Source organism: Cariama cristata, unplaced genomic scaffold, assembly GCF_000690535.1.
Source record: "Cariama cristata isolate BGI_N322 unplaced genomic scaffold, ASM69053v1 scaffold9606, whole genome shotgun sequence".
Lineage (NCBI taxonomy): Eukaryota > Metazoa > Chordata > Aves > Cariamiformes > Cariamidae > Cariama > Cariama cristata.
The window spans coordinates 588-25,536 of record NW_009621513.1 but is presented as its reverse complement, the minus strand read 5'-3'; the positions used below and the strand labels follow the sequence as shown (position 1 = coordinate 25,536).

Here is a 24,949-nt window from a genome sequence, read left to right as displayed (position 1 = left end):
CAAAGTAGTGAGCTCATTGGCTATTACTATCAATTATTTTACAGATTCAGTGTTCAGTAAACATCTTCAATTGAAAAAAAATTGCGACTCTATTTATTAGGCATTTGTAGATAAGGAGATACAGCTTAATCTAAGTGTCCTCCTTCATTCCAGGTTACTTTGCTGTAAACATTCATTTGTTTACAATCTGCCAGAGCCAGAGGATGCACCACCATCCTCACACAACAGGAAGCCCCTCTCCAGAAGGATACGCTACCGCCAAATTGTTCTGGATGTAGGTAACTGGGTAAACAGGAAGCACTCAATGAACAACAGGTAATGTACACCTGTGACCCAAAAGAATTGCCTTCCTAATGACATCTGGCCAGCACGTAATTCCCAAAGGCAAGTATGGGGACACTGTTGAAATGTGTCACTGGATAAAACCGACCTTGCAGGGACAGTTAAGAGGTAGCTAAATTATTATGTTTGGGTGTTATCAAGAGGGTAGGGGAAAAAATGCGTAAACTGTCACCATGTCCAAATAATGCTCATGGAAAAAATCTATTGTCGCTTTTTCTTTTTAACGAAGATGACAGCTTGTATTTAAATAAAACCCCCTATTTATTGTTTTTTAAAAAACAAAACAAAGGGGCCAGTGTAAGGCTTAAGAGCAAGGCCAAGAAAAGAATGTGGAGAACTTCTGATTAAATACAAGGAAAAAACCACTTCAGTGAGAGCTCAGGGAGACAGTGAACCTCCCCATCCTTAGAGCCACTCCAGCCTCACCTGGAGAAGGCACCGATGAGTGTAGCTCGGGCCGCTGTCTGCAGCGCACTGGACAAGATGACCTCCGAAGGCCCCCTCCAAACTAAACTGTGCTGATTCTGCAAGTCTTTCAGTGCTTGTCTAAAGGTAAGCAAGTAGTTGATTTAAGCTTACAGATACTTACAAAACCACCCAATCCCTTCCCTGGGAAAATACATCTCACTGTCAGAACCTCAACTGTATTTAGCTCCAGACATATATACACCTAATAAAATAACTTGATAATTTAAATAAAATTTCTTTATTTATCCTCTTCATATGAAGTTGTGTTTAGAAGTTTTATTTTACACAGTTACAGCTACATTTAGTAAACTCACAAAATAATTATTTTTAAGGTGCCAAATACCTGAACTGCAGAAAATTAAGTCAGTGATTTACATTCATCAGTATTTGCTGTCAGGGAAGTAACTAGAATGTCCTGTCCAGTGGATGGGAACAGATGTACGCTCTCTTTTCCAGTACCTGCTTTGCAGCTTTTTTAATACAGTCATCCAAATTTTCATCTGCATCTATGGAGAAACAGAAGGAAAGTTAACTAAAGTACCATAAATAGCTTTTCTAAATGTCTTTCAAAAAGGATTTTAGAATACAAATACTGACAACTTGAGTGCCAGGAAATAATTTAACATTATCTTCTAAAAAAGACTGATTATTGCAGACTGAGTTTTACACAGCAAATGCCTAATTGGTCAGTAGTCAGTACTTAAACAAATAGGTCAAATACCTCATTCTTAGCTAGTATTTGCTACCGATAGATTTTTATATTCTTCCCCACAGCTGGAAAAAAGAATCACTGTAGTTTGTTTCCTCTGTTAAATGAAGAGACTCTTTATTTTCAACTGGTACCAGTTCTGTTCCTCATCCGAATTAAAAGCAGAGCAAAACTATTCTGTTGGTCACATGAAAAACACCTACTTTTGATTAGAGTCTGTCAAAGGCATAAGAGTATAAAAATTATTTTATAAAACTTACATTTCTGTAATTGAGCCATAGCATAGTTATTCTTGAAATATGCTTCCGTGCAGAAGATATTTGTAAGAAGCACCTGAGAAAACAGTAAAACTCAGCTGAAAACTAGTGAATGAATTTAAAAATACAGTCATTTAAACTTCTGAAAGTCTAGTTTTGCCTCTTGATAACGGAGCCCTGCAAGCTAGTGGTGTATGTTGCAAACTGCGTTGTTGCTTTTTCCCCACAGCTACTGTGTGCTAGAGCTGAGATGAGCCCTTCACTCAAAACTGATGGGAAGACATTTTTGGTCATAAATCCAGAAGGGGCTTACACACACAAAATATGAAGTCTCAAGGCCAGTGAAGACAAACAAAGGTTAATCAGTTTGGATTTGTCTAACACATAATTGTAGCAAATTTACTTGTCCTGTAGCCTCACTGTTACCATGAAACTTTAAATGAGCTACTACACAATCACCTGTGTGTCAAACTCTCACTCTTTACTGTCAATAAATTTATTGACCAAATATTGTTCTTATTAGATGTTGCTATTTATTAGTGATTATACGGAAAGAGTTTCGGAAGAACTGCATGGTATTAGCAGGTTTAAAGAGAACATGCAAATTTATAATTAATTCATAAATGTGTATGTATGAGTTAAAAAATTTTAAACACTTTGATAGCGTGCAACTGGTTATGTTTGGAGCACCTCAGAGACAATTGGTGGTGTGGTTACCGCACTCTTGCACCAATCAGTTTAGAAACATCCTCATGCACCGTCACTTTTATGGGAGAGTTTGCTGTGGTAGATATAAATTCTTAACAAATACAGAGTGTACTTTTAAGTGTAATGAAAGCTATTTGTTACTGAGGTTTTCCAAAGCCTGAGACATTAGCAGGCAGTGCCTGTGGGTTTAAAGCGCTCTTTTAGGACAGCATCACGCTGGTGCACATTTCAGAGTTGAGGGGAAAGTTGGCTCATCGAGGCAGAAGCAGCTGGTGAGAGACTTGTAAAAAGTACAGAGGCTGTTGTTACAGTGCAAAGTCTGAGGCTGCGGAGTGCCTCGTTATTACAAAACACTGGCAATAAATACCGATTGTTAAGCTACATGACCCACGGGGCGCAGACATTAAATGGGTATGACTGATATTACAGTATACTTACTTCATGGTCGTGGTTTCTTAGACCGATACTGATAGACCGGCTAGCTCTGGAAATAGCTGCTGTCATTGCATATAAATTAATAACTATATCTGCCACTCTCTTCAGAACCAACTGCTCTTCCACTATTGTCTAGAAGAGTAAAAATGATTATTAGCTTGGACTTTGTCAAGTTAAAACTTGAACCAAACAATTGGTTTTCATACTTTGTATTTAGGTTCATACTTAGTTAGCATAGACAGGTTCTACCATCAGTCAGAAAGTTCCGGATTAACTGCATTTAAACTATGAAGTTTTGGACTAAGTATGTTCCACCTTTTAACAGTCTTTCTGGCTGCAGCCAACAGTAAAATTGCTGTGTTTTGAAACCTCTTTGGTAAGTGCCAAACCCCGTGTATTTTCTCACATTCAATGGAAACGTGTTTGTTGGGTAAACGAAGTCCTGGCTCTTGCCATACACACAGTCCACTCTAGACTCCAGCCAGGTTGATCTGGTTGAAGATAAAACTATTCACCAATAAATATAACAGAAAAAATAATAATAGTTACCTTGCCAAACCTACTTAGAAGGCCTCTCACTGTAGTTCCAAAATAATAAATGTTTTCTTCAAGTTTCTTGCCACTTTCCTGTAAAATAAAACAGAAACTACAACAATTTGAGTAGTCTTCTAAGGGAAAAAACAAGCACACCCTTGTCCCCTCAAAACAGGACATTTTGCTGAACAACAAGCATATTCGTAATCCAGGGAAGCACCTCTGGGGAAGGAGCAGCTACTCCCGGGCAGCCCAGCCAATAAACCAAAATCTTTACTGGGAGGATGCTACCTTCTGCGTGAGAAAGCAGCGGCTCTGCCTGCAATGTCCTGGGCCTCTGGGCTGGCCGCAGGAAGCCGAGAGGTCTGGTGGGTTTAGTAGGCAAGACGCAAATTGGAATTCTCAGCTACAGCACAAAACTAGTTCTCCTTTTTTTTTAATTGGCCAAGACTGAAGTGTAGCAGAACACTGTTACGAGGTCTGGAATCAATTCTGAGTAAGCAGAAGGAAGGAACAATGTACACTAAGGTGAACAACCAATAGGCAATTCTAGTGAAGAAAATAATGATGTAAGGCCCCAGATGCGTGCCTTGCCTTACCTTTAGAGAGCACGACCTCTCCCGCTAAAAAAATGGCAGTTAAATTTTCTGCTAAATGCAGCATTTATTATCAACTTCTATTCACTGACCAGAATTCCTTTTTTCCCTTTTAAGATGATCTTTCACCATTTTACATTTTTAATTTCCCAGCCAAAAAGGAGAAAAAGTTTCTCTATTTACCTAAAAGGAATGGGATTATAAAATGCTGCTTCTTTTCGGGGGGGCAGGGAAATCACTGTTTAGATGCAGCCCTGGTATCCTGAAGCCCACCTAATACTAGATTTTCTCTTGGCAAGCACCATTGTTTCTGTTCTTTTTTTAACGTTCATCCAGTTTGCTGCTGAAAGCCAGACAGGCACTATTCTTTCTTTATAAAATAGACAAATCTTCTAAATTTTACAACTGGTAACTTTTCAGTATAGTCTTTACGCTTCTGCAAATAATAGTTTGAAGAATTCTAATGCAATGTTTAGTTCTGCATAGCAAACCTAATTCTTAGTCTAAAAGTGCTGCAGGTTATGAAAACCCTGAAAAAAATCATGATTATCTGGTACTACTGTGTGAATGCACCAATAGTCTCAAATTCTGGTATTAAGTAGGAAGAAAATTTCCAGTGTCACATTTGGCTTTTATTAATTCATAAATGCAACTAAGTCATTATGCTGATTCTTGTAATATGAATGCAAGTAAGTGGGTTTGAAGCTGTTTGTTTAGAGGAAATTGAAATCTAGCATATGAGCTAGGTCAGACAGTTAAAATAATCCACCCACATACTCTGGTGGCACAGCAGAACACAGCGTCTTTATACGAAGGAGGTGCCATGTCCTTAAGGTTCTGTATGTGAACGGAACAGTATTAGCAAGTGCTAGGAAATCCTCTGCCCTGTGTGCCTGAAATACCTGACCTAGAGGACAAGTCTACGGACAGCACAGGAAAAATCATTTTGTTACAGATTTTCAAATCACTAACAAAACACCATAGGAAAAACATACCTTATCTTTTTTCTATTAACAGAATATTCATCTTTGGTCATAAAAATTGTTTACTAAGTGATTAAGCAAGTGTGTGTGTGTGTGTATATATATATATATAGTTCACAGAAATTCTTGCCTAAAACTATGTTACTATTAAACAGCAAAAAAATACTGGTTTGTAACTGAGCTTATTATGAGGGGCAGTAACAGCCCATTACAAAGAGTTTAATACTGTGGCTCAATTTATCTAAGTTACTAAAATGGATGTAGACCTGGATATAAATAGAGCCTTAGAGCAGCCTTCATTTTACCTTCATAGGTACCCAGATCTGTAACTAAGTCCTCATCCTTGAAATGGTATAAACAGCTGCTTGCATTTGTAAATCTCACTGTTCCTGAGCACACACTTGGTTTTGCACAAACAGGATATCAAGTTGTGAGAAGCTGTGAAGGTAACCAAATATGAAAGACCGGTGTCTGGATCTGATCCAGGAGCACAGTGTCCCCCCCCTCCCCTTACCTGGAGGCTGGGATGCACCACTCCACGATCACCAACTAGCCCATAATCCACTTTTCTGCCCATCGCGTCGCGAAATTTGCTTAGGAACTCCCCCAGTGCCACTCCTACATTTCCTTTCTTGATTTCTCTAAAATGTTGGGTAAACAACAGCTGTTAAAGGCCATTTCCTGGTTTGCAAGGGAAGTTCCAGGAGGTTCAGATAACCAGTTGAAATTCTAAATGCTTTATGAAAACACCTGCAGTTTGTCTATGAATCATCAAGTCTTTTGATCCACTTTACTATGAAGTCTGGAGAACAATTCTATGGCCTTAGAAGTATAGAACATGGTTCATATCCAGTTCCTTTCAAAAATACTCACAATAAATTCCAGAGACCAGTATATGTATTCACTATGTACAACACAGCTGTCTTAGCAATTAAACTTTGTTATAAAGTCTCAAGTTATAAAATTTTAATTACTGATCTTGTAAGAAAGAACTTTACACAAGTTGGACTTATAAGATAAAATACAATAAGGCCAAGATTCTGAAATCTATAAAACAACCAACTAAAAAGAAAAAAGACCCCTATAACATTGAGCTACCTTTTAGACAGATAACATACCCTGAAAAATACTGCAGGTTTTTTGCTACAGTTTTCCCTCTTATCTGGAGTTAAACAGTTATCAGATTCTGTTTAGTTTATTAAAAACTATTCGCAATAAAGAAGAACATACTTAATTTTGTCGGTTAAGATTTTTCCTGCATATTGCATACCCGTCAAAGCAATATACATTCGCAGAATTTCATTTGTTCCCTGTAAAAAAAAAAAAGTAATATAAAGTGAAGTCAGTATCAAGTACAAAGTATTTTTAGTACTTTAAAAATCTAGATATGCCGTGCTATTATTTTGTATACAATTTTTTGCTTCTAAAACTGCTTTTAATGTCTACATATCTTGTGCTGGGCTTTTCCTTGAAATGTTCTAAAATGCCTTTGGACTCATAACATAAAATTCTTTTGAGAGCTGTATGGAAGATGATCATCACCTGTAAGGAAAACACACTTAGACCAGAAACTGCACTTCCAGGTGAGTTTGCTTGAAGCAGTAACAGAAGCCGGGGAGGTAGAGGACATACAGCTGCAGAGGGTCAGGGGTACTGGAAGCAAGTACCAACGACTAAACACTCTATTAATTTATTTTTCTTTTAAAAGTATATGTACAATTTTGAAGACAGGCTCTTTAGTTAACTAGAAAGTTTACAATAGTAATGAATGTTTTCCAAGCAGGTCTGTTTTGCCAGTCTTCCCTTTCTATTGTTCTAGTATTAAAAGATTACTCTTCATCCATCCATCAATATTTGCTATCTTATCTCAATTATATATTCTGATTTCATTTAGCAGTGAAGAAGTTGAGCCTTTTATTGTTAAACATACATATATTTCACAATGAAAAAGAAACCAAACTAAATACATTTTAAGTAAAAAATAAGTTCTGCCTTGTTCCAGTAAAGGACCATATAAATAGTTGTAAGACTGCTCAATATGCCTGTTTGGAAAGCAAATGCAGACCAAGAAATTAAGATGATGTTGTACAGCTTGATGTCTGGGAATCCATTATACGATTGATTGTTTTAATATAGATAGCTGAAGAATAAAGATCAACACATAGAAGATCACAGATGAGAAGCACCCCGAGTATCAGATCAGTGTCAAGACTGTAATGACTCAGTGACAGGCGAAGTGACAAAGAGCCTACAAGTTCCAAGACAAAGTGTTTGGCCGCTATTAGGAGTAAGCAGGAAGTTTTGGAGGGGCACAGACACAGCGCAGCCCACCTGCTGTTGTTGTTGGACAACAGAAACAGATCCTGGACAAGTGTTCTGTCCTTGGCTGCAGCAAACTCTATTTGCTTGCAGGTCCCTTATGAAGAGGCTAAGATAAACAAGGTAAGGACAATCTCCTTGCTTTAGCAGAAGAGTAACTTTATGTAACTGTTGGCATTAGTGAGAAAAAGGAGCTGAATTACATGAATTCCAGTAGTGTGGTGGTTTGGTTTTGTTTAAACAAGACTTCCTGTAACTTGTCCAATGTGAAAGGTCTCTGCTTTGGCCAGTCTAGAAAGCACTCCCTACATCTGGTTTTGGTTTTACTATTCAGAATGTCTGTCAGATTCCTCAACATCAAACCCCACAGGATCTAGGAGGATGACTTTATAGGTTGGCTGGTTTTGCTCTTTAATCAATATTGGAATTGACTGCCTACTTACAAGAGATAAGCACACATGTGTTTTGCAAGAGCAGCTAGGTGACTGTTAGGCACTCAACTGCAGTTTGAAAATTCTTGCTTGCATTAATTTGCAGTTGTGATCTTTGCTGTCCTGACAGCAGGAAGTACATGATCATTTCTAAATGGTCCGTCAAGAAAAATCAAGTCTGGAAGTCTGACTCAGATGTACAGATGAATTGTCACTGATAATCCAGCTTGGAAACAGAATAAATTTCACAGCCAACTTTTTTTTTTTTAAAATAAATCCACATCAGTAAGTTGATTAAACTTGTAAATTAATCTTTTGTGAGTTTCCCTACTTCACTTGTGAGAAGCACACAAGAGGAGAGGTTACTTAAGTCTAGGCACCAACAGAGCAGCTTAGCCACAAAAAAAAAAAAAAAAGTCCTATTAGAGATATCCATTTAAAAATTAACATTTTGCCCATACCTCTTACCAAATCCTATCACTTATATTAGTACACATACCTGTGAATAAAAGCAGCAAACGTTTCAAAATATGCTTGATACAAAGCAAGATGGCCAACTTCATTCTCGTAAGGCCCTTTCTTCAGCAGAGATAGCACACCGATTGCATCATGAAGCAGCATATGCCGTTACAACTATTTCCTGAACATAAACTGATGGGCTCCTTTGGTCAACTAAAATAGTTTTAGGCTTTTAAGCTAATTTAGAATCCTTTAGTCTGTTCAAAACAACAACAAACCTAAGGCATGAATTGGGGCTCTTTTTTCTCATGACAGTGTATTTACAACAGCTGCCTATTTTGTTACAAACACGCAGAAAGTTTCTAAATATTTACAAAACTGTACATACACTACTAGTATATATATGTAACTGTATATGTATTACCAGTTTGTTCTTTTCAGAGGCGAAGCTGGTGCCAGTTCCTACTGTAGCTCACACTTTGTGGTTAGTCTATAAAAGCCATCGTATCTTATTTTATTATAGGAAAGTACTATCTGTATCTCCAAAGAAAACAAGATTAGTTCTGCAGTCTTATTCTAACTATTACAGGCTTTGGAACGAAATGAGTGAAGGCTTCTTCAACTGAATACTCGGGTTTTGGCGCAGGTTTACAGAATGTGAGAGTGTGAATTTCCATTTACAGTAAAACCAGCGTATTGATACTTGCCTCAAAAATCAGAAGTATCCTGGTATCTCTGAGATAGCGTTCATAGGGGTAATCTTTCATATAGCCGAGGCCTCCAAGAACTTGCAGCGCTTCACTTACACAAGCCCATGCACCTTCAGAACTGAACACCTGCAGTTGAACAATATTTTAATCGCCCTTGTACACAGTAAATACAGAATACACTGCTCCCTTACTGTATCTACGTGACATCGCTGTAATACTTCGTACTGCTGTCACAATAGTCCTGTTAAAAGCTTGCCTGAAATAGTATCCTTATAGCTCAGGATGCATACTTTGGTCAAACTTCAATAGCTTCCTTGCAACTCACCAAAACATCCCTATAAGGAAATATTCCTGGGACAGCAACAGCCACAAACTGGAAGAACAGCAGTAGCTGGTTGGTTGGAGCACGACGTCTTTTAAACCAACCACACCGTAAGGCATCATCAACGAGGGCTGAAAACCTGCGAGTTCTCCTCAAGGGTGCCTGCTAGCCAGCAGCACCCAGCCCTATGCTGAGTAAATGCCTTCCATAGTGACAGGGCAGTAGGGAGGGCCTGACTCTTTCTCCATATATATTTTGCAACCATTCTGAGGTAAAGCCAGGACAGAGGCACCTCGGCCAGGCCTGCAGCTGGTAATATAACTGAGTGTCTTTTTACTCTTTCTACTGTGTGAGGCCTCACAAAAACAGAATTCAAGTGGACCATGATATTCCAAACCTGCTGTATGCAGTGTTTATTTTGTACAACAACAAAATCCTGAATCTGAGGCAATCAATAGCACGTGGGATATAGAAAACAGTAAAGTATTTTTTTCATGTAGCTAAGGTTTTGGTATTGTATGTCTGAACATAATACCTGAGCTTCTCAGCAATCTGGAAGGTAGACCAAGAAACAGGAGAGGTGTTAGTCTGCATTAGCTTAAAGCCGTTGGCAAGTCTTTCAATAAAATTAATTACCTTGACCATGGCTGCCTCCATGGAGCAGTCTGGAAACCCTGGCTTGTCCATCATTCCTGCAGTGAGGTAAGCCATACTCTCCATTACATATGCTTTCACAGCCATAAAACAAAACTTCTCCTGTCAAATAATAATGTGAGGAATCATACAGTAATTCAGATGCAAAATCCCACAGTCAAGCCTGAAACTTAAGAGCATAACTGCAGTTTCATATGTTTAACATATTATCAAATACTAATTAATACAAAGCACTACTGCAAAACAATCATGAAAAATCTAAAAAAAACAAAAAACCATCTTTATTCATTACATTTATCAGTCCAGACATTTAAAAGATCACCGTACACAAGTCTGAGCTAAGTTTATACAAATTTAATACCTCTAGCAATTTCTTTAAACCAGTACAGTCAAAAGAACCCCAACATAATCTACGTCCTTGCACCGAGTCAATATAAAGCACAGAGATTTAAGTTTTTCATTTTTTATTACCTGAATTAATCCAAATTCGCTCAGTTTCTTATTGAATTGTTTCCTGGTACAAGCATACTCTGCCGTCATTTCTTTAAAAAAAAAAACAAAATCCAAACCAAAATCCATCTCAAAACCAGCAGAACTGTAACTGTGAGAGACAATTCCCGCTGTTTTTTTCTGATACGTGGCTTTCTCTTGACTGACTGTGACACTTCAACCTGCACATAGTGAAGCCCTCGCTGCTTCAGAAGCAGTAGTTTGAGAAAAACACCCTCCGACTGATGGTGTTGATCCAGTCTGGGAACAGTGAGCCAATGGCTTTTAAACAATGATCTGAGGTGCCAACCTGTGCTCTGGGAGACAGCATGTTTTAGAGCTAACTGACTACTTTAGAGGGACTTCTGTTACTATTTTGGGTAACTATTGGTAGAAACCAATTTTATTACTACTGTGTATAAGCTTTGAGCCAGTAGTTATCCCTTCTAAAAGCAATGGTATATATATTATCTTAGTAAGAACATTGTACCTTCAGAAAAATTCAACAGAGGCAATAACTTTCCACTATATGAACTGAAAAAATTTCAGTGTTAAAACACTGTAAAGAGGCTTTTAATAAAAAAATTAAATAAAAATATTTTAGTGTTTTAAAGAAGTCAAAGCATGTTATGTCTGACAATATAGTGACGTGGTTATGATCAAGACCTGTGTTGCTATTCTGAATTAACTGCATTTTATACCTTAGGCAGATCAGCTTTTTGCATGGCACCCAACAACCCAGCATACTTCATTCACCCACCTATCAATCTTTTAAGCATTCCAGCAGACGCACTGCCCATGCTAAATCTTCCACTGTTTAGGATATTCATGGCAACCTGTGAAGAAAGTGAACAGTTTGTAGGCAGTGCTATTGCTACAAAACTTCTCCTCAGGCTGCGATGGTTACTGCTATCTTGCTTCACGTTTTAGCGCTTTTCTGGATTTCACTCGTCACTGGAATACGCTTCCAGTCCTGCAACACCTGCCCTCATATTGGTCAGCACAGCATTGAGCATCCCAGCAATAATGCTTTAAAACTAGGCTTTTAAGGTCACCTACTACATCCAATTTCATAGCTGAAATAGTTTTCAGATACTGATGACCCAGTGACCTGGAAGTAATCCTCTATTCAAACTACATCCAGGTAAAACGTAGGTAAAAATGTATTTATCTGCAACTGGACAAACAACAGTCAAACTAGACAGCACTGCTGAAGTTTATCAGAGGAAGAAGAAAAACAGAATATTGTTTAATGTGTTTACACAACAGCCAAATATAAAAATCTCTGCAGCTGACCCGCGATGGATGCCTTCCTGTTCCAAATACCTTTCAGCAACAGACAAGAAGAGGGAACAAGAATGAAAGGTGCAGAAATAAAATATAGATCAACAATGTACAAAAATAGATTTTGAAATCTAGTGTTACTGTTTCTTAACAAGGGAAACGTGACTCAGTTCAAAGACTGTTAAGAAATTTAGCAAGTTCATACTACCAATAAGGAAACTTCAGTACAGGAAACGGTGGGGGGGGAGGTCTCCTTCAGGCTTTTAAAAATCATCAGTAGTTATTCTTCACTGCTTACCTTAAATCCCCCTCCTACTTCTCCAATTACATTCTCTATAGGCACTTTTGTGTTCTCAAAATGTACTTCACAGGCTGGAACACAAGAGTTAACAGCTGTTGAATTATTATGTAGAAATATTTAAAAGATATTCAGGAACATAATTAACTCTTTTTGTAACAAGAAGTAAAGTTTTCCTAATGTACTGTTTATGACAGAATGACATACGCTTTGCCAAAGAAGTTAGAATTTCAGAAAAGACTGTAGCTGACATCAATTTCTGATGTGAAATATTCAAAATAAGTAATGTACATTGTGCAAACAGCGAACTATAGTTTTACATCTATTTTAAGGAACTGGCAGTCAAGTCCAAGTGATAGATGGTGAAAAGCTATAATCATCAGTAAGCTTAAGAAGAGCCTATGAAAACTTACTTCTAGATTAAAACTACTTGGTTACTGAATCTTCTGAGTAATTTCTTTCACGGCACAGTTAGGGAAGCGTCACATGTGCAGAAAAGAATGATACAATATGGATTTCTTATTTCAGACCCTGCATTAGACTCACAGGAAAAACTAGGTAAAGAAACATGAAACTTGCACTGTTCTGTGGAACAGGTATTGATTTGCCTCCGAATTCAGATATCTAAACAAATTAAAATATTAAAACAATTTCTGTTAACAATTTAAGTGATTCTTACTATTGGATCCTCGAATGCCTAACTTATCCTCAGGTTTCCCATGGGTGACTCCACCAAAATCCCGCTCTACGATGAAAGCAGTTATTTTGTCTTTTAGTTGTCCATCTTTATCAACAACTTCTGTCCTAGCAAATACTGTGAAAATACTAGCAAGGCCACCGTTTGATATCCAAACCTGTTTTGAGAGAGGAAAGATGCAGAAGAAATGTATTCGTTCTGATTTTGTGAGCACTGTTCTTAAATGTTCCGTAACAGACCAGCAAAGAACAGAGTGGTGAAAAATTGCTGCTGCTTCCCTTAAATTCTAATGAGTGTTCTGCTAATAGTTTTGCCTCTTGTGAACACATTTCCAAGAGAAGTTGACCACAGAATGGTAAATTTAGAGCAACTATAAAAATAGGTTGTAATATAGATTTGAATTAAATTAAAATCCAGGGTGCATTTTCACAAAAGCTTGTATATCCTGCTACTTATGGCACATGAGGGATATGAGGGTAATACAGAACTACTTTGCCCAAAATAATTTCAACTCTGATGAGAAATATTCTGAATCAGACCACATACGTACAGCCTCTCCCACAGGATGGGCCTCTTCACATCACAAATATATCAACAACTACAGCTCAAGTCTGCAATGTATCAAATATTGTTGAATCCAGTACATGTCTATGTTTCTTCAAGACTGTATTTTGCTGTTGTTTCTTTTAGCAGAAATGTTCCAAGCAGCCCTATTTCCAATTCAGTGTCAAGTTTTCTTTCAAAAACACCAAAATCTGGCATGAAGAATGAAGGGGGTGGAAACATAGGTTTAGGTTTCTTTTTGCCTATGCTGTCACAGAGGGGGCTAACTAACCCTCCCTGAAGCTGAACACCATGAGTTGGTGACACAGAGAAGGAACTTAAGAGTGGCTTTTCACAGTTTTCTTACCAAGACTTTAGTGTAGGGTTATTCCCTGAACAGCATGCTTTTCAATTCTCTGTGGCACTAAAACAACACGAGTTGTCTTTTTTGACATGGTCATTCTTCACTAGCGTGGAAACCACAACACTCTGATGCAGCTGCCAAGCTAGTCTCTTACTTAGCAAAACTGACCGACTGCAATGCTGCGAAACCAAACATGCTTTCTATAAACTTGTATCAAAAGCCTGTCATATTTCTAGTCTGTTAGTGGATACCTTGGAGCCATTTAATAAGAAGTATTTCCCATCTTCACTGAGGGTTGCTCTTGTCTGGATGGACGCAGCATCACTTCCACTAAAAGCCAAACAAATTATTAATGTTTAAAGAAATAAACATGCTTTAAAAAACAAAAGTACATCTTTTCCCTCTTTCCATCCTTTAAAAAGGAATGTTTACAGTTGTATTAAATAGCAGGATGTAAATTTTAGTTTTTAATTAACGAGGAAATGGACTAGATTCAACAACTCTAAAGAAAACTACTTCTACTTAAGCTACCTGAGGGGACATTTCTGCTGATTAACATGTCTGTTCTCAACCTTATGACCTGACCAGAATGTTCAGAATGCCACATAAACAACTTTTTTGAGCTACATGTTGAGCTTTGTGAACATACAATGAAACTGTCATCCTAAAACACAAACAAGTTTAAAATCTCTAAGTTGTTCCTCAAAAATTCACACCCTGGTTTTATATCCTAAGTGAAAGAAGGCTCAACAGAAATGAAAACAAACATGTGACAGTCTCGATCAGTGAGCACTTGGGTACATCAAATACCTTCTACAGGAGCAAAACCAGCAGGTGAATTACAACAAAGCAATTCAAAGTTTACTTTCTACGATGAGAAGTTCACGCCCTCTCTTGAATCACCACCTTACTACGTAATGTAACAAGCAGCATGTCCTCTCTCCCTTGAAAGAAGTTTCCTCTTCCACAAATTAAAATGCCACAACGGCTCACTTCGGGCTTGGAGGTGAAGACAGCTGTTAAGTTCTTGCAACAGTCAGATCTCAGCTGGTATTTTAATAGGGTTAGACTTCTAATACTCAGTTCTAAAAATGATTGCTTCTGTGCACTACAACTAAGGTCTCCAAGAAGAGTGAAGTTCAAGTTACTAAAGGCAGCAATCTTTTTAAATAACACTGGGCTAAATAAAGACGTTAGAAGAATTTCAGAACACAGTTAGCCCTTGTCTGTTTCCTATGTGTTACTTCCAAGTCTCCTCCATGGAGCACTTTGGCAAAATATCTGTGCTAGTTTAAATTTTACCTGCAAGTGGGATTGCTTTTAGTGGGTCAAAACCCAGCTCAGGACTCTTGAATAAAAACCATCACTGATGGTTAGGAGGGATCTACATCACAGGAACGTGAAAATCAGTAAGTAAATCAAATACTCATTTCAAGTCACTCTAACACAGAAGAATTCAGAAAAGACAGTTTCAAACGATACTTTTGTATGGACAAGCAAGATTCAACTTCACACATTCAACTGGTCTCAGTCCTTCAAGCTCTTTCCTTTACAGTCACGTAGTAAACCATCTGCCTATATGTTTTTAAGAAAACTGTACCTCTTCTGCATTAACAGAATTTGCAACATTAGCAATAGCCAATGAATAAACTTAATAAATGTAACTTTATCATTAAATGAAGTTGCTGCTACAAAGATGCCTTTTCTAAACTCTAAGGAAAGACCAAAATTTCTTCCCGTTATTTTTGGTAGCTCCTTCAATACAGGCTTTTATAGTTTTGAAAAAGAACTGAAAGCATCCTAGAAGAGTCACAGCACATTATTTCTAACCTAGCACAAAGTATCCTTTCAATTCATACTCAGTAATGCCAGAAATGAAGTGGATGAGTTCCTGGCATGGGAACAACCACCATTAGTGCTTTCATGGCAACCACCATAAGCAGCACATTGGGGAAAGATGAATTATGTGATTTGAAGTGTACCTTTAAAAAAAAAAAAAATTAAAAAACCTGACCTACGTACTGAAGCCATAAGCACCAAATAAGAAAGATTTACTATGTTAACCAAACAATCACTGTAATGAAGATGAAAATAATTAAAAAATCATTTTGGTGTTTTGGTGCTTTCTGAAGCTTTGACAATTACAAAACCAGTACCTTCCAGGCTCAGTGAGACAAAAAGCTGCAATGTGCTCCCCAGATGCCAGTCTAGGCAGGTACTTTGCTTTCTGTTCGTCAGTGCCAGCAATGAGGATTCCCTAAATAAAGAATTAACAGAAAACTTTTCAGCACCAACCTGTGTAAAAAGAAATGAAGCTGACAAGATACGCCAAGTTCAGGAAGCTTAATTTGCAAATTTTATGGTGTAACAAGAGACCATTTAATAAACAATGGACATTGTTATTTATCAGGCACTAAAATATGTCAAAGTTATCATCACACAGCTGTTCAAATGCCCATAGGAAATGGTTTATTATTAAGACTGCCTTCTAGGGTAGGTTTCACTGTATTTATGCTGTAAGCGAAGACTTAACTGTTGCTCTGAAAGGCACTGAGATAGTCCTTCCTTTATAATTTGCCATACCTTCATTACCATCACTATAATCTGATTTTAGTAACCTCAAAAGCAGCAATTTTCAAAGCTCCTAATCAGAGAACAGAACACATAATTTACTTAGTTACCAAATTATTTCATTACATAGGCCTTCAACTACTTTTTGTGACAGTGCACTTGTTTTAATTATCTCTGTTCTATTTATTTTTCGTACAGCAGGTTTCTTACAAAGGACAAACAAAATACAAAAATACATGATAAAGCTAAATAATCAATGGTCAAATAGCTAAGATACAGTTACTCAACAAAATTAGGATTGACCCCAACCGACCCAAACCGGCCACAGCGGGAGAGTAACAGGGGGTCTGTCTTACAGGACACTTCTCATTAGACTGCTTTACAAATCAGCTCAGCTCACTACCTCTGTTCTACAGACGGTAAAATTTTAAGTAAGCTGAGGAATAAATACTTGCTTTTAATTAGCATTGTCTGCTCAATTCCATGAAGAATTTTTTCTTCTTATAATGAACTTACTGCTATTTCAAGCTTCAGATTACTACCATCCATCCACCACTACATTATATAGAAAACGAGCTTAAAATTCACACGCTGGCTACAGTACATTGGTCTTTGGTAAGTTTTCTTCTCTAAGCTCCCCCAATATACAGCCTCATTCTGCTAGAAAAAGTTGCACCCTTCTGAATTCTCTGCATGGCTGTCCTACCTCTCCATAATTTTAGCCCCCCGGTTATTTTATTTGTTTCAGTATTTGCTACTTTTATCAAGTTTGCTCAATTTTAGAAACTTGGGATCACTTAAGGTATTTCTTCTAAGAATTATCTCAATGTTTCCTGGACTAATAATCTTCTTGTGTACTTCACATTCAGCGCTTAGGCTGCATGGAAGTCTTAACACTGAGCCACTGGCAGAGGGTGCGGGGAACACTACCAACCAACCTGACGTCAGAATGTTCCACCTGATTCATGCTTCACTGGTAATTGCTATTTGTTACAGCCATACTCCACATTTTAACAAACTTCACCTCACCTTTTCTATGCAAGTGGTGTAGAAGTACTTGACATAAAAGAAGAACATTACCTTAAGCCCAATAGCTTGATGAGCTGCCAGAGTAACTGCAATAGATCCGTCTAAAGAAGTGATTTCTCCCAAACGTGCATACATGGTATTTGATAAACCAAGACCACCTGGAACAAATATGTTCTATTCTAAGTAGATATCTTATAATTTACCTTGCCCCTTCCCCCCAAAAAAATCCTTCTCAAGTACAGAAATACCAAGAATGTAACACTATTAATTAAGTATAGATTAGATATAGTATGTCCACAAACAAGTACCACATTTCTGCAGTTGTGCCAGAAAAATGCATTGTGAAAACGGTACCTTTTTTAATAGGCATGAGTTGCGCTGCATTTAGCTCTGTTCAGAAAGCAGATGTGTTTGTGTTCAGGCATGCCTGCACACACAGCAAATGCAGCATGATCCATGTAAATCCAATGTGGAAATGGTAAAAGATTCAGTATAAAAACTGCTCTAGTCTGAATTTCTGTGCTTACAGGATAAAATGAATTTTTTTGGGTGACATTTCCAGGCTGCATTACAAAGCCAGAGAATTAACCCACATACAGCTTTACAGCTGACCAGCTGCAGACCACGCAGCAGAGGCAGAAGTGCTGGACAAGGGCTGGGCCTGTATCGATACACAAAGACAGCCAGGCTGCCCTGAGCTTCCCTGCAAACGGGACAGAAAATGACCTAGACAACAAAACTGACCCAAAATAGTGCCCAAGCAGACTTCCAAACCAGTACTAAAAAAGAATAAATGCAACACTTCAAAAATGTCTTTCATCAAAAAATGTCAATATATCAAGAAACAAACTTGACACCAGCACATCTGTTTTGGAGGAATTTTGTGATCTGCTGCTGCAAATACAGAGACTATTTGTAAAGAGCTCGAAAAGAACAGAAGTATGATAAATCAAAGCTGCATCTGTACGAGTCTAACGTTCAAGAATTTTATGTCGTCAGGACTACAAGTTCCGCTTCCTGTAATTTAAGAGTATTTTATCCATTACTGCTGAATAAACAACTTTATCTAATCAAGATAATCTTTTGTCCAGGTTAATAATTTTCCACTTGGGACAACAGTGTAAGACAGGATAATAAATATCTTATTTCAGGAGATGTCTCAATAGTCCTACCATTTTATGTATATTGAATAAACACAAGAACAAGTCTCCCCGATACCATTAATTCACATCACTGCCTCTTACACCTTTCTCCTTTAGAGCATGCTTACATGAATTAAAACTTGTGCTCCTCCTGTCTATACACTCTTACTTCTTCTCCCCTTTCTAAGCGGTGCTGGGATCAGGATTCAGCTTGGAGTCTACCAATGATGTGAGCAGTAGTTCCCATGATGATCATGTTAAAGAGAGCCACTATTCCATGATTAATGGAGCTTCATTTTTCCCATTAATGTTCCGCATTTTAATGCTTCTGGCAAGTATGCCAGTATTACAAACCATTATGAAAACCACCATGCAATGCACGAAGTACTGAGTAAGTGCAACTGAAGAGTTTTCAAATATGACAAGTACTACCAACAAAAACATAGCAGGTTTAAACTACAGAAAATGGGAAATAACCTTGTTAGAAGCATCTTATTTATGCTGCAGAAAAACGCAGCTTGCTTACAGCAACAGTGGTTGCTTTCCATCTTCTGGTTTTTATCCAGCATACATGTTTACAAGACAACAGGACTACAATTTTCTACAAGTCTGCTGAATGGATTGCAACCTTTTACAAACTGGAAGCTGAGAGAATATTATTTCACAGGCTTCAAAACTACAAGATCAAAACAACAATAACATTTTGTTAAATTGAAGTATGATTTTGAAGTCAAATACGTTGCCTTTGAGACTCTAAAAAAAATTAACAGTAAGAAACTTATTTCTAGTTAATCAATGGTAAGTTACACTTCCAACGTCACAATGCTTCCTAACACACTGCTTTGAGTTGTGTCCTTTGTTCTCTGCTTCCAACACCTCCTCTCAGTGGACACTAACCTCCTGTCTTCTTCTGATATATTTCTGAACTCCTAAATACCTCTCTGTGCCCACCAGGGTTAAGGTGCTCTGTCCAGATCTTCCCCCTCCCAAGATAATATCCTGAGGAGAAAAACTTGAAAGAGCTTGCAAACCTTTTTTCTAACTTACTCTCACATCACCCTGCCTAGTTCTGAATACTCATGAGAAACATTTAATACCATTTCCAATACATTTCCAAAGCGTTAATTAACAATTAATCAAGATCACATCATGTTACAGTACATGCAAGTTGTCCAATATACTTTAATGAATTTGTAGATAAACACTTTATTTAAAGAATTGAAATCAGTGCAGCACAGCAACACTAGTTATGTTGCCTAATATAACAAACAAAAAAGGTGTAACAAAAAATGCTACAAAAAATAGGGCATTACTTTAACACCAAGGAAATACTGAGGTATGTCTCCAGCTTTATATAATATTATTGTAACCACTGAGAAAAACAGATTGTTTCACACTATTCTCTTCAAGAAGGTGTCTTCCCCACTGAAACTATCTTCTCCAGGTGGTCAAACACAGTTTTGTCTTCCTCTGAGTTGTTCCCTTTAGTCTCCTTCTTTTGTAATAGAAAATAAACAATGCAATGATCTCCTTCTTTATAAATTTCATCTAAAATATTAGTTTCAATCCCTTTTTTTATTTTATGCATAAGAATAAGACCAACATTTTCTTGAAAATTCCTTTGCAAGTTTAAGGGTTAATCCACTGAGGAACTAATGTCTCTGATCTCAGTTGGCACAATAACATCCTTTAAGACATAAACTTTTTGTTCAATATTGCACATGAAAGATTTTATACAAAAGCTATACTTTCAATAAATAGACATTATACTTTTACACTTCGATATGGTCAAACACATTCCTATCTGCCAATGACAGGTGACAGTTTTGATAGATCAGTTCCAGAAGACTGTAGTTTGGACGCAGTACAATTTTAGGGACCACCAGCAAGAACTGCAAGTCCTGCAGATCGTCAAGCTACTCTACTGCATCCAAAGAAAGAACAAAAAGGAAAATGCTATGCCAAGAGGAATTTACACCATCTAAAATTAGTTATCTAACTTAGGTGCCCAAGGTAAGAGTACACAGAGCTCTCTAAATAGCCAACAGATGTTCTTGGTGCACGCATTTCTTTATTAACAAGGGAGGAAGCCTCAGCTCCTAATTTAGACCTCCAAGTCAAATGACTACACACGGAACAGCACAGACACATTTTGCAAGACCCAAAAATGCATTACTTAATACAGACTACTGGATTATTCTTTTGTGATCCTTTACTCACCATATTCCTCTGGAATCTGCATACCAAAAAGACCCAAGTCCTTCAGTCCTTTTAAAGTTTCAGGGGGGATTTTTGCATCTTGATCAATCTTTTTAGAGTCCACTACAAATACAAGAGGGTTTTATAATTTAAAACTCTGTTTCTTAGTGCACAAAAAAAATCCCTGAGACTGCAGCATTCCCAAATCAGAGCCAAGGTCACTGCGTCCTACGAGTTAGCAGCACTATGACCTTCAACCTCTCAGTCTGAAAGCTCAGACCTGAAGAACTGACAAAAGGGCTGCTGGAGCATCACATCCCTCCCTGCTATAATTTTCCTCTAGTCTTCTGCAGCATCTTTAGAAAAGACACAGTGCCTGTTGCACCAGATACAGAAATATTTCTCATCCCCAGCTTCACAAGAATTACTCTTTTTAGCTTCAGTCTGACCTTACTGACTGTCCTGTTTGCCCTCCTCCCCTTACCGATGAAAAAGTCTCAAACCCTAAACCAGGTCCTGTAAGACTGACAATATGGTGGGTTGGCTGGGGGCTGTTTGCCGCAGCCTGCCACCCCAACCAGTCCTCCTCCCTGCAAAGCGAAAAACGGTGATTTTTAGCCTTTTGACTACAATCACACAGACAAGTCCTAAACATTGCAGTGGGAAGTCCCAATTCTGTTTCCGGAGAACAAGGCTCCACTTAAGTAGCCCACCTTATTACACCATCAAAGTCAAAATACAGAACCAACTAGAAGGTCCCAAGAATACTGATTATGGCTGTAAAGTCACAACATATACAGGAAAAGGACTTGAAAGTGGGAAAAAAGTGGTTCTTATTTCATTTTCTCAAACATTTCTATGTGTACAGGTTGTGCGTGTGGATGTTAGCAGATTCCATGCTTGGAACAAGCAAAGTATTTCCAGGATTTTCTATGTGAACTATGTCTAGGTCATGATTTAAAAAAAAAAAAAAGTACATAAATGAGCCAATTACAAAAATCTTCTTATGAGTTCTTCAAATTCTTGGGGGATTAAAAGAGCTGTTCTGAACGGTGACAGTGAAAATAAACAAGTATTGTGTTAAGCAGCTCAGGAAGGCTGTAAACTGCAGCAAAAGGAACACAAGCCATCTCTCAAAAAACTACACAGAAAGAAGTAACTGCAAAAGCAGTGGAGCTTTCCTAAAGAAACCTCACATTCAGCCCAGCTAAATGACGCTCTAACTTCTGTATGAAATATAATAGGGGGAGGCAACTAAGCATTCTGATGGTCTTCTATGAGAAGTTATTCAGAAAGAAAACTCATTTTAAAAAAGATGTTCTGTTCCCCACACTAATTTTTTAGCTATATAGTATCAGACACATATTTGAGATATGCTATCAGCTGGCATCAGGGGAGAGAAAGGTGGTTTTTTTACCTCTTCCTCCATTATATCCATACAGACCTATCTGTGGTGTCTGGACATTATCAAGCTTCGTAATGACTCTGCTAAGATGAATTTCCTTACCCAGTGCCAATCATATCAAGTTTCTAACTGTTTAAGGCTGCTCTCCTAACCTATTTTCACCCTGAATTCAAACAAAGACAAGAAATTTCCACCTTCAGTCAAGACCCTGTAATTTGAAATTTTTATTCTTCCCTTAAATATCAGGTTTTTTACTCAATAAATGATGTTCCCCAACAGAGCAAAGAATTAACAAATGTAATCTGCACAAATTCTTCATGTACTGTCAGTGAGCGATATTACAATTTTCTAGTTAAAATTACCTGGATCTCATAAATTGCAATCTGTGACAATCACAGGCTTCTTCAAACTCCTGCAGTGTTTGGCAATCTAGACCTAGTAACTTTGTCAGCGGGAAATCTGAGACGATACTGTTTAACTGTCTCAGAAATTGCTGTCCATAAAAACCCAATTTTCTACAGTTGTTCTAGAATTAGCTTATCTATTGCACTAGTAATAGAAAAACACCCTGCAACCCTATCTGGAAGGCATATGGCTAATATGACTTTTCCCAAATAGAATCGCTACTCTAATTACTTCTGATTTTTCATAGCTTCTCAATGAGTCATCATTTATTAATATCTCGGCCAAATTTTGCTAAAAACAGTTTTAGTACAGTAGGACAGTTAAAAAGTTCCAGAATACATTCACAATATACGAAGTGGTAAATAGCATTATTCAACCAAGCTAAAACCAATTTCAAATCCTATGTCTATCCCAGAATTCTTTTACTTCCCCTTTTTTTCTATTTATTTTTGTCTGTTTTGAAGATTTATGTCTTTTCATCAGTATCGACATACTCCATATAAAAAAGCCGTAAATGAATATGCCTATAGAACTAGCAGCACTACATGACTAGCAATAAATGCATAAAATAACTTAAATATTTGAAGTACCATAATCTTATTATACTGCTATAGTTAAATCACTCTGTAATCACCTGCATGAATAAGAAACTAATAACTATACCTTCTTCACTGAAGAATTTTTCTACAGGTCCTACAAACTGGTTGATCTCCTCTAGTTCTTCATTGGTAATTTCTGGATAAGGGAAAACTTCTTCCTAAAACAAGAGGATTTTTTTTTAAGAAACATGAATCATGCAATTGAAATAAAAATTCAAGAACATATATCTTTCAAATGCCAGACTCTAAAAAACCTGTGAAAATTAAGAATTGTGGAAAACGCTCAGAAACAGTCTTATCTGACAAAATCCACAGGACTCAACTTTACTACACACCAAAAACAAATCAGAAGGCATCACCTGAAAAACAGAAACGTTAGGGAGAAATAAAGAGATTTGAAGAACTATGAGGATGCAAAAATCCTTTATCAGCCATGAATTTTGTCAACATAATTCCATTTTGGGATTAAAAAATAATTATCACAATCAATTTACTATTATAATGTTTTGAAAACTCAGCCCATGAACACTGTCTCTTGGAAACACACAGCACATTCCATCTATTCAATGTCACAAGTACAAAGGTTAGTGAGTTCCATACTGTTCCTTATCATCACCCTGGTATTTTGGTCATAAACTGGAAGCAGTATGACCTGACAGGCTTGAATGAATAAAAAAATCCAAGCAAATAACACAAGTGAAAGACTACATGAAAAGCATGCTTCTAATTTTTATCACCTTTTTCCTTTTAAATGGAAGACTCTACTTCTGCCTAAACAAAAATGTTCATGATAGTCTAAGGAATCATGTCAGCTCCAAAAATTCAGGATCTAGTAAATCCTAGTTTTTCAGGAAACTGCTGTATTGAAATTTGAGAGGGAAAAAAAAAAAAGGCGTATATGAACAGAGGTTTAATGTGATGCAGTCTGACTGCTGGCTGTCATAACACTTTACTTGACAAGGTCTGTTTCAGGAGTTTTTTGTTCAACTCATTTCAGTGGATTTGAGTTATTCCTTATTTCAATTTATTTAACTCCGTAACCTCTCATAAATGCATACTGCAAACCTCGGATTAACAAGTACTCTTTTAATACAGTGTTATATCTCAAATTTGTAACTTCTTTGTCCAGTGGCATCTCAAGACACCACAAGAACTTCAAACTTTCCTGTAAAAAATTCTAAGCAAAAGTTTACACAAAGTCTTGTGCCTTCAAGGAAACAGAAGATAAACTGATGTAAGTTTTACAGAATGCAGATGTTCAATGCCCGAAGCCCAGTATCAACAGACACTTGTGTTTCTGTAGGGAATTTGCCAGGCTTGCGAGAACAGGCGATGGTAGTTTAAAGTAGCCCTTCAGATGCTGGTTGTTCTTGAGCATTTAGAATTATGTCACACATTTTTTTTTTGTGCACAGGTGCAAATAGGTTGATTTATTTAACCTAGCTTCAGCTGAGAGCAAACGGGTCTGGACTGCAACAGGGAGCAGCAGTTGTTGCTACAATTACATTCAGTGGACTGCACAGTGATAACTCATTTTCTCCATCCTGCTGGAGGGCAGGAAGGCTCTACAGAGGGATCTGGACAGGCTGGATTGATGGGTCAAGGCCAACTGTATGAGGTTCAACACGGCTCAGGGTTGGGTCCTGCACTTGGGTCACAACAATCCCATACAATGCCACAGGCTTGGGGACGAGTGGCTGGAAAGCTGCCTGGTGGAAAAAGACCTGGGGGTGTTGGTCGACAGCCGGCTGAACATGAGTCAGCAGTGTGCCCAGGTGGCCAAGAAGGCCAACAGCATCCTGGCTTGTATCAGAAATAGCGTGGCCAGCAGGACCAGGGCAGCGATTGTCCCCCTGTACTCAGCACTGGTGAGACCGCACCTTGAGTACTGTGTTCAGTTTTGGGCCCCTCACTACAAGAAAGACCTTGAGGTGCTGGAGTGTGTCCAGAGAAGGGCAATTAAGCTGATAAAGGGTGTAGAGAACAAGTCCTGTGAA

At 37.7% G+C, this 24,949-nt stretch overlaps 1 protein-coding gene across 1 annotated transcript; it reads right to left on the bottom strand.

Annotated features, from left to right (window-relative positions):
* Positions 1–997: 997 nt before the first annotated feature.
* On the bottom strand, positions 998–23,110 carry ACAD9 (acyl-CoA dehydrogenase family, member 9; the record flags this gene model as incomplete). The annotated part of the gene is made up of 17 exons (XM_009701989.1): positions 998–1,316; positions 1,780–1,852; positions 2,923–3,051; positions 3,469–3,546; positions 5,547–5,673; positions 6,263–6,342; positions 8,949–9,077; positions 9,910–10,029; positions 10,399–10,469; positions 11,177–11,252; positions 11,999–12,072; positions 12,678–12,852; positions 13,854–13,932; positions 15,759–15,859; positions 17,254–17,360; positions 20,565–20,666; positions 23,017–23,110. Coding segments are annotated over 17 exons (1,716 nt in total), but the record flags the coding sequence as incomplete, so codon positions are not given.
* Between the last annotated feature and the right edge of the window lie 1,839 nt (positions 23,111–24,949).